At 51.9% G+C, this 12,836-nt stretch overlaps 2 protein-coding genes across 2 annotated transcripts; both read right to left on the minus strand.

The window, feature by feature from the left end:
* Window positions 1–1,167: 1,167 nt before the first annotated feature.
* LOC124650034 (metacaspase-4-like) lies at window positions 1,168–2,916 on the minus strand. Its single transcript, XM_047189602.1, has 3 exons — window positions 2,568–2,916; window positions 1,694–2,148; window positions 1,168–1,627 (listed from the first exon to the last, which is right to left on the minus strand). The coding sequence occupies exons 1-3, from the start codon at window positions 2,914–2,916 to the stop codon at window positions 1,241–1,243; spliced, it is 1,191 nt and encodes a 396-aa protein (XP_047045558.1). The 3' UTR covers window positions 1,168–1,240.
* Window positions 2,917–3,412: 496 nt separating this feature from the next.
* LOC124650033 (metacaspase-5-like) lies at window positions 3,413–6,176 on the minus strand. The gene is made up of 2 exons (XM_047189601.1): window positions 5,828–6,176; window positions 3,413–4,463 (listed from the first exon to the last, which is right to left on the minus strand). The coding sequence occupies exons 1-2, from the start codon at window positions 6,174–6,176 to the stop codon at window positions 3,571–3,573; spliced, it is 1,242 nt and encodes a 413-aa protein (XP_047045557.1). The 3' UTR covers window positions 3,413–3,570.
* Window positions 6,177–12,836: the final 6,660 nt, after the last annotated feature.

Consider the following 12,836-nt stretch of genomic DNA (forward strand, 5'->3'; position numbering starts at 1 on the left):
TTCTTCTCTATTAAAGGCCCACATACTGTTTTCACAAATATCGACCATTTTGAATAGATGCTATCATCTAGGTAGTAACCTTTGTTATACGAGTCGCCATTGATCTCATAGTTTACATATGGAGCATGACCTTCAGCAAGCCTAGCAAAACCAGAGAGCGATGTACACATTAATGTTGTTGTGAGATCCCGCCATGTCGAAGAAAACATGTCAAATCCATAAATCTACCACAACTTTAAGAACCAAACTACACGCTCTATTATGCCTTGAAGAACCACACACTACACACTCTATTATGAGCTTTGTACATCCTATGACAAGAGAATGGATAATTATTCCATCCCCAATGCATGCAGTTGATGCTTCAAGTAACATAACAAATCTTCGCCCTACGTTCTGTGCCAAAATCCGAGTTATGTCATTTGGCGCTCTCAAATAAAGTGGCACAAACACTCCAAATTACTGCCGAGCAAAACTTCTACACGGTGTCTTCGCATGTCATCTCAGACGTGCAGAGATAGACATCTTGTATATCTGAAGGATCTTCATATGCAAGACATCCCAAGGCAACCATGCATGCATTTCTAAACTAAGGTGAAACTAGGCAATCCGTTGTGGTCTTTTTTGCATAAGAAGTAGTCATCATACTCCAGACACTAATCAAAATAGTCAGTCTCAAGCATCACATCGCCCTTCTTCTTCTTACTAGCGGTGAGAGGCTGTGCTGCAAGAAGGGCACTGGTGCTTCTAGCCGGAGTGGAGATGCTGTCGGCGGTACTGCGGCAGTCTCGCCAGACCCTTTTTTTTTTTTTGCTCCATAGGATTTTTTTTTCTGTTATGGTTAAACCATTTTTTGCTTCAATGTAGCAATGCAGGGTTCTATTTTTAGCTTCAATGAAACATTTAGGTGATTTGGGAAGGACTTGAACATGCTACACCAATTTTTTTGGCTTCAATAAAGTAATTGTAATATTGGGAAGTTAGATGGACATGTGTCACGCTCTGAAATTGGAGCCCGGAGAAATATCCCCAAGAAACGCCCAACACTACCCTAAAAAATCGACTTATGACAAATTGAAAACCAGTCAACTCTGTTTGTATATTTAATCCTGCCATCCTAGTCATTTCTCTTGTTGCTCTTACTTCGATAAATCAAAGATTTGGACGATTGGCACAAAACACACCTGCCACGAGGTCAGGACAATTTCGCATGTGTAGGCCAACACATCGTCATGCTTAGTCAGCATATGAAGGCAGCATCAGCATGTTCATCGCTGCAGTATAGGCCAGGCTTCTGAACGTACCCCTGCTTGGACAGCAAACCCCGCGCCCTCAGCACGAGCTCCCTGTTGGTCACCACCTTCCCGCGTTTCTCCTCCGCGAGGACGGCCTGGATGGCGTTGCTGAGTGCTCCGTAGGACGCGCCATCCGCCATGGTCAGGTCCGACGAGTTCTCGTCCGTCTGGCAACCGCTGATCAGGACGCCGTTGCGTGGCGGCACCCTCGCCGCGGCCCCGGCGTACACCTCCTCAACGCCTCGCACCTCCTCCTGCATGGCTGGCCCGAGCCCGAGAGCGTCGGCCTGATCCCCGCCTTCGTCGCCGTCCGGCTTAGCGTTCCGCGTCAGCTCCGTGCCCGTGGCACCGGCGCCGGTAACCTGGTCAGGGTTGTGCCGGTGCAGCATGCCGCCCGCCATGGCCTTGACGAACTTCTTGATCTTGGGCGTGGCGTCTTCGCCGAAGTGGTGGAACAGAGTCGCACGGATCGAGCCCACGCCGACGTCTTCCTTCCCCGTCTGCTGCTTGAGCATCCGGATGTACGTCGACAGGGGCAGCGACCGGCTCGCGACGGTGGCGGCCTGCGCCTTCGCCTCGTCGGCGCTCTGCTTCTGGTTGCCGCGGCGAGGGAGGCGGATGCCGATGTACTCGAGCGCGCCACGGACGGCTCCAATGAGCGAGGCGCACATGTTGGCGCCGGAGGAAGGTGGTCGCATCTCTCGCTGCCGCTGCCGGACCTTGCCCTGCTTGGTGCTGTTGCCGATCTGCTCCTTGGTCTTGTCAATGAGGCCGCCGCTGTGGCATGAATCCGACACCATGGTGAAGAGGCAGCCATCGGGGACTTTTCGCACCAGCTCAGTGAAATCTTGGTCTGCGATGGGTACATGAAGACAAAGGAATTTTAAGTCTTCTCGCTTTGATAATGTCAATTAACAATGCCTTACTGCTTTCCCAGTCGAAAAACTAATAGCAATCTGAATTGCCAAACTAAGAACATTTCACATGATCCTTCTACATGATCTTATCATTCAGACAGTAAGTATCATTCAGGCGTGAAATCTTGGTCTGCAGCGTACATGGCAATTAGGATTCTCTTGACAGAGTGAAGCAGATGACTATCACTTGGTCTTTTTTACGGGTATAAAGTAAACTGTCACTTGTTAACAAAGGAGGTTATGCCGTCTGTTAAACTAAGAACATCACACATGATCCTCCTACATGATCTTATAACAGAACGTAACAGCAAACGATAGTAGTACCTTTGATTAGTATTTTTCTTTTGAATTTTACCTTTGATGAGATTGGTGTCGCAGGGCACGATGCACTCGTCGTAGCCAGTGTCGTCTTCCTGGCCGGTCTCGGGCGGCAGCTGCAGGCCATGGCCGCTGTAGTGGAAGAAGAGGGTGTCTCCGGGCTGCGCGTCACCGACGAGCCGCTCCAGCTCCAGCCGGATGTTGGCCCCCGTGGGCGGCGGCGTGGACTGGTCGGCGTCGGCGAGGACGCGTATGTCGGCGTCGTCGAAGCCGAAGCGGTCGACGAGGCACCGGCGCATCCGGGCCACGTCGTTGAGGCAGCCTTTGAGCTCCCCCTCCGTCCCCGGGTAGTTGATGCCCACCAGCACAGCGCGCTTCCGCCCCATCGTCGTCGCTGCCGGCGAGGAGAATGACGCGCTTCGGTGGAGCCCGCCGGCGGCTGCCTGGACGCGGTTGGGTTGGTGCCTTGGTGGGTGGCGACTTGGCATGATGTGTGGTGTCTGCTGGGGTTCCGAGCTGGCAGCTCGTCGGTTGGTGGAGCTCTGGAGCTGAGTGCTCCTGCTCGAGGTGATCCCCGCTGCCAGAGTGGTAGTGCTCGTCTCTTTTGTATTGGCTCGTGGCGCCAATCATTCTCGTCAGCTTCAGCTATGGCTGTCTTGATCATGGATGATACCATTATACTCGCGGTGTCCACTAACAAATACATATGGATGATGTAGAGATGGTGTAATGATTTTAATTTCTATACCCCTCCTATCCATAGTAAGTGTCGGAGAATTAGTTATTATGGATCAGAAGGAGTAACATTTTCTGCATTTGAGAGAGTATGTAGTATAATGAGATTATTTGTGTGGTTAAGTATAACCTAAGAGGCTCAGAGCATGTTAAGGTTCTTCTGTGCTGAAACATCACAATCAATTCTCAGCAAGACATATCGTCCAGGACTCAAACCCACAGACAGTAGCATTCGACACATGAGGAGAAATGACAACTTCTCCCAAGTCCCAACAATGGACAAAGACAGCTAAAGTTTCAGGCTCTCAGCATATGAAAGCCACTTCAGTGTGCTTATCGCTGCAGTAGAGTCCAGGCTGCTGTTTGTAGCCCTGCTTGGACAGCAGCTCCCGCGCCTTCAGCACGAGCTCCTTGTTCGTCACCTTCCGGTTTTTTTCCGCAAGGATGGCCTGGATGGCGTTGCTGAGTGCGCCGTAGGACAAGCCTTTGGAAGTGGTTGCGTCTGCCGAGGTCTGGTCGGTCTGGCACCCGCTGATCAGCACCCCGTTGCTGGGCACCCTCGCCGTCGTTCCGGCGTAGACCTCTTCCACGCTGTGCACCTCTTGCTCCATGGCCGGCTTCAAGTCCTCCTGCTTGCCCTGTAGCTTAGCCTTCAGCAACTCCTGCGCCAGGGCACCCACAAAACCCACCACGCCCCCGTGTTGTCCCTGCTGCAGCTTTTCCAGCATCACCTTCATGAACTTCTTGATCTTGGGGCTGGCGTCGTCACCGAAGATGTTGAACAGCGTCATCCGGATCGAGCCCACCTCAATGTCGTCCTTCCCGGTCTGTTCCTTGAGCATCTCGATGAATGTCGAGAGGGGCAGTGACCTGTTCTTGGTGTGACCATCTGTGACTGAGGGTTCCTCAGCCTCACCGTCATCGTAGCTGCTCTCCTGGTGGCTACGGTGAGGGATGTGAACTCCTTGGGACTCCAACACGTCCCGGGCCGTCTGTTTGAGGAAGGACCGGAAGCCAGAGCCGCTGCCGGAATCAGACTGCACTTCCCGTTTACCTTGCTGGGCCTTGTTCTGCCTTGTGCTATGCCCAATCTGCTCCTTGGCTTTGTCAAGCAGGCCACCACTGTGGCAGGAGTCTGAGACTATGGTGAACAGGCAGCCATCAGGGACTTTCTGCACAAGCTCTGTGAAATCTTGGTCTGCAATGCATGAGAAAATTAGAAAGCCATTGAAAGGAAATGATACAAGATGTGTTTATTTTTGTCAAGACAAAGGGATGAAAGAAATGTTTGTTATTAGTTGCTCGACCTCTCTGTACTGGTTTCCTTATTGATAGTTAATTTCTAAGCAGATGACTACAGTATTAGCAAATTATCTGCAGACAGCCGGGCTAAGAACTGAAGCAAGCACACATCATCAGCCTTTTTTTATACTGTGAAACCGTGGGGGGAAACCCCATCAGTATTCTTTTTCTTAAAAAATGGAGAAAAGTTTACAACTCAAGACATATATAAAAAGTAGGTTGAGGGGATCTGAATTCTAAAAAGGGAACAAAGCAAACAAAAAACTAGAACGAGTCCAATCAAGTCTGACGAAGATGTTTTTTCGAAACTTTGAGCCCATGAAGAATGAAGTGAGGATCCCTGAGAAAGTGAGCTCAGGGCGACCTGTGCCAACCCAAATAGATACGGCAAACAAGTCGGAAATTCAGATATGCCCCGGTTGCAGAGGCACAGATCTTGCTGAGGTTTTTTCTTCTTCTTTTTGTTTAAATTTGGAGTCTACTACTTGTGTTTCAGTTCGACTCTGCATGCTGTTCCACTGTATCTGAATTAACTTGCTACCTCAACTTGCTTGGTTTGATGTTAGTGACCAATGCATGCGAAAATTTGGTAACTTCAGAGTTCAGATAGTGTTTGATTTGGTAGAGAAAATGCAGCTTCCAACCAACATCCCATCACTGTTATGAAACTCTGGTAGCAAACCGAATGGGGGCCAGATTCTACTTGCACTAATGTTGGTGCAAAAATCTGGTATCAAACAGAATTTTGTGCATCTTTGTCAGTCGACCAAGCACGACTTAACAAATTACTTTACATTATATCATATTGAAATTGTCAAGCAAAATTTTGGAGATGGCAATGTATTAGCAGTTTCTTTCTGAAGAAACAAGAAGGAGAACTACCAAAATACTATTAAGAGAAGGGGGAAATGAGTGTTTAGTGTGTATTGGAGCTTTGGTTACAACATGGACGTGCGATGCAATCCGAGCCTTAGGTACAGAATTTCCATATTTCTAACTAAGAGCACCTCCTGAGAGATGAAATCCTTATGTTCGAGGTCAGCAATACTATTTTCTTAAACCAGTGGATTGCATATCAAGATCTTCTGCGCTATCTGAAAATTTAGTACTAGTCAACAATCAAATAACGTCCCTCTCAGATCTCACCTACCATTCGATCCCCACTCCTTGACTAGTTCGATACAGAACAAGAACAGAAGCAAGAGTGCACGAAACAAAAGAGTAGTAGAAGAGAACAAAAGGGCATAATTGGGATCGGACCTGTGATGAGGTTCATGTCGGAGGGCACGATGCACTCGTCGTACCCTGTGTCGTCGTCCTGGCCGGTCTCGGCGGGCAGGCGCGTGCCGTGGCCGCTGTAGTGGAAGAAGAGGAAGTCCCCGGGCCGCGCGTCGGCGACGAGGCGCGCCAGCTCCCGGCGGATGTTGGCGCCCGTGGGCTGCGGCGCGGCCGGGTCGGCGTCGTCGAGGACGCGGATGGCGGCGTCGTCGAAGCCGAAGCGGTCGAGGAGGCAGCGGCGCATGCGGGCCACGTCGTTGTGACAGCCCTTGAGCTCCGCCTTGGTGCCCGGGTAGTTGATCCCCACCAGCAGCGCGCGCTTCCGCCCCATCGCTGCTCGTCGGTGGCGGTAGGGCTGCTGGCCGGCGGCGCTCGTGAGGCGAGGCGAGGCGACGCGGCGGCGCGGCGGGGCTTCGGTAGGTCCGATGAGAATGAGCGTGGATTGGTCGGGTTTTCTGGGACTTTTTGGTGGGCGCCGGCCGATCTGGCAAATCCGTGGGTGGTTGGTGGCTGGTGCAGTGGGGACTGGGAGGTTGTGTCCTGTGACTGTCCTCCGTGTTGTGTAGTGTCGGGTTTTTTTTTCGAGAGTACTAGTGTCGGGTTTTTTTTTCGAATCTGTTGTAGCGTCGGGTTGGTCAGCGATTCTGCATCGGAGAAACGTGTCAAATACTTACTAGCCACACCCCGTATGTAATGGCAATCTGCACATTCTACACGTGTGCTTTCTCGTCTGCTCTTCCGTACTCCCTCCGTTAAATAAGTGTACATGCGGTTTTCTAAGATAAATTATCAAATGGAATGAAAAATGCATTGAAAAAATGCATCTCTTCTTTTTAACTTTTTCACCTCCAATAAGCTAAGTGCATGCAAAAAAAAGGAGGTATTATTGGCCTATTGGGTTTGATTTCCGTGCGATGAGAGAGAAGCAATGAAAGTGCATTGGAAAGATAGGAATACACTCTTTTGTGAACAAAGTTTAGAGCTAGATGTCCACTTATTTGAGGATGAAGGAAGTATGACCGTATCTACTGATATTTGTGCACAAAAGATATTGTTATCTATCTATTAGAGCATCTTCACCGGCGCACTCTAAATAGTCACCGGCAGAGGCGCTGACACTGCTGTATGGGGGCGTTGGCACAACATCCTCTATTTGGGGGTGATGTTCCCACACCGGCGCCTCCACACCGGCGGCCCCGATAGATGATTTGAATTAAAATCTCAAATAAAAGCATAGAAATTCGAGTAAGGAGGAGGAACTTTCCACAAACTAATACATAATTGAAACATGGTTTACACAAACTAAGACATAGTTTGGAACATGGTTTTCACAAACTAATACATAATTTGAACCATGGTTGACACAAATTAAAAATTAGAAAATAAGAACCTAACTAGTATTGGCATCGCAGGTTTCGTGTGTTCGCTGCCAAGAAAGAACACTCTCAGGCACTCCTAGTCACCCAAACTGGAAAATCCATCTGGTGATGATAGCAATGTTGGTCCTTTCGAGGAAGAACATCCAGAAGCCTCCGTGCCTATTTTCGCTGCGAAGAAACAACACTCAGTCGTCCTCCTCAACGTTGTCGTTGTGGTAGTGCCGGCAGCAGCGCGTCTCGTCGAACACCTTGACGCTCATATCGGCCTCGCCAAGGTAGGAGAATGTGAGCACGCAGCCAGCTTCGAGGTCGTGGTAGCGCGCGAACTTCTCCCAGCCGGTGTGGAGGTACATCTTGGCGCGCCCGTCGAAGAGCACGTCCACTGGCCACCGGCAGCAGTCGCAGCCAGCCTCCCACAGATGCAGCGCGGCCGGCTCGTTGCCGGCGATGAATTCGGCGAACTTGTCCGGCAACCTTTGGATGCCGTCTCGGTCGCCCTTGAGGACGACGACGAACTCGAGCAGCACTTCTCGCTCCTCGTCCTGCAGGTTCGACGAAGATGACGGTGTCGCAGGCGACAGCGAGCGTGCAGATCTGCTGCGGCCACGACAACGACCACAGCCACAACCTCGGCCTCTGCCTCTACCAGCCATGGCGTCGTCTCTCGAGATGGTGGCGGCTAGGGTTGGGGAGAGAGGCGCTAGGGTTTGTGTAGGAGGGACGATACGAGAGCGCCCTTTTTATAGGCCGGAGGGAGGCGGGGGAGCGGTGGCGCTCATTAACGCCGACACGGAGAGCTAGTAGCGACGAGACGGTTCTCTGCGCATCTGCGAAAACTGCAACGCCGCTGCGCGCCAATAACTTCGGTCGCGAGGTAGGCGACGGTCAGGTTAAAATTGGATGTGTCGCTGACGCGTCGGTCCTGCCACCCCCCGCTGGTGTCGACTTTTGGGATGTGTGGCTGACAGGCGCCTCCCACGCCCAAAATTTACCGCCTCGCGAGGCGCCGGCGTGCCCAATTCGCGCCCTTCGCCAATGGGCCAGCACAGGGTTGCCGGCGCTTCTATTGGGCTCGAAAAAGCGCCGGCACGCCGGTGTGAGCCCATTTTCGTTGCCGGTCCCCAAATTGCTATCGGGGTCGTATGGAGCGGTGGAGATTCTCTTATACACTGAAATAAATATACCAATGTTCAAGAATAGAGTCACCATGTTAATCCGCATTCAATCGAAATAAATATACCGTTGATTTTATTGTTTAGAGCATCTCCAGTCGCGTCCCCCAAAGCGTCCCCCAAAGCCCATTTTTGTCCGGCGCGTCCCGATACGGTTTCCGGCACCCCGAGCCCGTCCCCGTCCCACAGGGGACGCACCGGGCACGCCGGACACAACGAAAAGCGCGGCGAAGCGACGCAGGCCCGACGCGTCAGCGGCTCGGAAGGCTAAAACCCCGTCGCCTACCTTTGGTCAAGCGACGTTAATGGCGTCCCTGTTTTTCCAGGCGACGCAGGGACGCGTCTCGTCGTGCATGGCCGTGTGGCCGTCCGCGCCAGCGTTATTGCGTGCAACCACCCGTTGTCGTCGCTATTTTAAGATGCCCTGCAGTTCGGCCCATTTTCTCACCGCTCCCAAACCTTCTCGTCGCCGCCGCCTCCGCCCTCCCAGATCTTCTCCTCGCCGCTCCAAAAATGTCGAGCTCGTCCTCCCGCAAGATCGCCGCGGCGAACGGCTTCGGTCGTGGCAGCCTCACCGTGCCGGAGGTGTGGGCGCTGTACCACACCCGGTATCCAGTCCCGCCGGACATGCGGGCCGCCAGCGGCCGGCGGCTGGAAGATGGTCGTGAACGGCATTGGCGTCCCGCCGCCGCCGAAGCCGGGCACGGAGCAATGGAGGGACGCCATCAAGGCCCGGCGGGCTCAACTCACCGCCGAGGAGCGGTTGGATCCGATGTGGGCGGCCAACAACAATGACGCCTGGTGGACGGCGTACTTCAAGGCGAAGTACGACATCGAGATGTACAGCACCAATGGGCTCGTCGGCGGGCCCAACAGCTGGAACAAGGACGGCCGCGCCCTGTTCTGTGGTGTTCCGGGGCGCACCCTCGAGAACGTCATCCGCAACAGCGCTTCAAGGTTGGAGACGCCGTCGTCACCGCCACCGTCTCCTCGAGGAGGACCACCGCAATGGCAGCCGAGGAGGACGACGTACTCGTCCTCCTCGAACTCTTCTTCCTCAGGACCGGCGCGATCGATGCCGTCCTCGTCGTACCGCTCGGCGCGCTACAGCGTCCCCAACGCGAGGTGAAGGAGGAGCCGGCGACGCCCGTCAACACGAGGTGTGGTGGCAGCGGCAGCCGGCGGCAGCAAGAGAGGCGCAGCGGCGCCCTCCTCATCCCGAAGCCGGAGGTGAAGGAGGAGCCGGAGGAAGCGGCGCAGGTGGCGCTTCTGGCGGAGTACGAGCGGCGGCGGCCGATCGCCGCCAGCCGACGACCCCGAGGAGCGCCAAGGGCTGCGGGCGGCGTGCTTGGCATCCATGAACGACAAGGACGCCTGGAGGGGCGACCTGGACATGGCGATCGCCATGTCCATCCGCGACTCCGGTAAGCCGCTCGTGGACCTCACCGACGACGGCGTGGCAGGACCAAGCGGCTTGGTGAAGGACGAGCCTGTCGACGAGCGCGTCAAGCAGGAGGTCGTCACCGACGACATGTACAACTTCCGGCAGTACTACGACGCCTCCGGCCGCCGCAAGTACTTCTAGATTAGGTTTAGTTTAAAATTTAATCAAATTTCGTTCGAATTTATGGACTAATCGAATAGTTTAAAATTTCCAAAATTTTGTTTGGGGGACGCGACTGGGGAGCGACGTCCCCCAAACGCCGCACGAACGAAACATGTTCCCCAAACGCTTAATTCGGCGCGTTTTGAGAGACGGTTCGGAGGACGCGACTGGAGATGCTATTAGAGGTCAAGATTTTAATAGATCCAGGAGTTACGCCCTGTTCGGCAGCGCTCCAGCTTCGAACTCCACAACCGGAGCAGGCGAAGCTGTGTCGAATGCGTCAATTCCGCGAATCTGATAACATAGAGCGGAGCGGCGCGCGGTGCGATTTTACGGAACAGCCTGTGCCCCGCTCCTCGTTTCACCAAAAGCGGGATCTGATGAAAATTACAAATCAAATGCCACCGGCAAGTGCCACTACCGAACCGGTACGACTGTATATTCCTCTCATCTCCTCTTATCACCGACATGGCTCAGGAAGCAGAGAGGAACGAGCGCTTGCGCACTCGAATCCTACCGCACGCGGCACGCCGCCGGTTGATTCAAGGGTGCCGCCGGTCGAATCGCTCGCAGCGCCTCCGAATTGAGGACGCTGCTGGTCGAATCGCTTGCACTGCCTCCGAATTGAGGACGACACCGGTTGAATCGCTTGCGCAGATTCATGTATACCCCACCACAAATCGAGACCACCAGTCGCCTCCTCCTCCAGTTCAATTCGCTCCGCTACCAGGAGCTCGCCGCCAAGATCACGACCTTGCTCCGCTGCCCCACGCCCACGTTCGACCTCCGTTCATTGTGAGCAATTGACAGGCGCCAGCCCATCAGCCAGCATCCATTAGAGGGGTTTGTAGTACTATTCCATGTTATCTATAGAAAATGATATAGACAGTATATACAATAGTTTGTCTGTAAGTTGTCTATTGTTAGCCATAGCTATATGTAAATATAAATTATATACACCCTCATATAATAATAAAAATGGTGTCTGTAAGCTGTCTGTAAGAGCATACAGACTGTCTGGAACTTTACGCATAGCCTCCTTCTCTCTCCTCATTCTTCTTCCTCCACATCACCAAAAACACCTATAACTACCTCTTACAGACAGCTAACTCATCACCATTGTACATGCCCTTGGGTTAGATTCCTTTGTTTCTAGCCGAGCTCTATTTGTTTTAACCGGGCCAGCCCACGCTCAAAAGGAGCCGAGCTAGCCGAACGGTATTTCAACCAGGTGTACAATCGGAAGAGCACTTCGCTAGTGGAGGGGAGCGGAGCGATAAGTTTCGCTGGAGTGGAGGGTTACCGAACAGGCCCATGGACACCAGGTGCATATCAAATGTACCAACACCCACTACGGGAAAATATGTCTTTGTCGTGCAACTATAGGGCACTATATACACGGCAAAGCCTTTGCCGTGTGACTGGTCGCACGGCAATGCTATTGACGACAAAGGCTTCTTTGCCGTGTGACTCGCCAATGTTGCACGGCAAAGTCTTTGTCGTGCGACACCGCACGGCAAAGGTCGCTTCTTTGCCGTGTGCCAAACATGTTTTATCTAAAAAAATGTCGGCTGGTCTGGGAATCGAACCTAGGACGCAGAGTAGGGAAAGCATGCGATCTTGTCACTAGGCTAAGTGTTTGTTTGTTAATAACTATACCACGCCACACCTTTTGAGATGAGAAGACATCCAGTTTTTACATCTTTGCCGCGCGCTTACACTATGCAAAGCCTTCTTTACCGTCAGGGTGGGCATTCGGTTTTAACCGAAATTTCGGTTCGGTTTTTGCGATTTTTGAACAAATTCGGTTTTCAAAAATGGTAACCGAAATTGGCATGAAAATTTAGGAAACCGAAGATTCGGTTAACCGACAAATTCGGTTCGGTTTTCGGTTAAAACCGAATGAACCTACTCACTTGAACAAATAGTAGGCATCACCGAAGAAAGCAAATAGTGATTGACATATCAACACAAAAAGCATCAACTGCGCAAGAAATCGACAAATGAGCACCAATCGTGGAGGGATGCTATTTGGTAGGCTGCGGCACTCGTTGTACAGGTGCATCACTCGTGAGCGATTAAAAGGGGTAGCTAAGACTTCGAGCGACTCTATTATGCAGGCTTCACTCTTTATTCAGAAAAAGCTAGTACATCAAAGATCAAAGTCATACATTGAATGAATAATTTTTGGAACATCAAACGCAATTGGGCTTCTATGAAATGATCGGTTTATGCACAAATTGATGGTAGGTTACTCAATTCGGTCAATTCGGTCTTGTTCGGTTGGTAGGGCTAAAAACCGAATTCTACCAAATTTAATTCGGTTAGTATAAATGAAAACCGAAAAAATAGCGGTTAATGGAAAAAATCGAGATTTCGGTTAGTTCGGTTTCGGCTTCGGTTCGGTTTTCGGTTTCACGGTTTTTATGCCCACCCACCGTGCGTTTGTTAAAAACACTAGGCAAAGGCTGCTTTGCCGTGCGCCAACGTTGCACGGCAATGCCTAACGCCTTTGCCGTGCACCGAATCTTTGTCGTGCGGTGTGTTGGGCCATTACCGTGCACCTTTCTTTGCCGTGCGGCCTCTTCCGTCGTTGTCGTGAATCGTATCTTTGCCGTGCGCTCGTGTCTATCTTTCCCGTGGTTAAGATCTTTGCCATGCGTTTTTATCTGTGCACTCTTTGCCGTGCGGGAACACACGGCAAAGAAAGCCTGCACGGCGACGCCTATTTTTCCCGTAGTGACCGGTGAATGCCAAATATATTTTTGAAAAGGACACATACAACATGAAAAGATGACATAGTAAAATAGAAGGAACAGAAGAACTTGGTTCAC

Source organism: Lolium rigidum, chromosome 4 (assembly GCF_022539505.1).
Source record: "Lolium rigidum isolate FL_2022 chromosome 4, APGP_CSIRO_Lrig_0.1, whole genome shotgun sequence".
NCBI lineage: Eukaryota > Viridiplantae > Streptophyta > Magnoliopsida > Poales > Poaceae > Lolium > Lolium rigidum.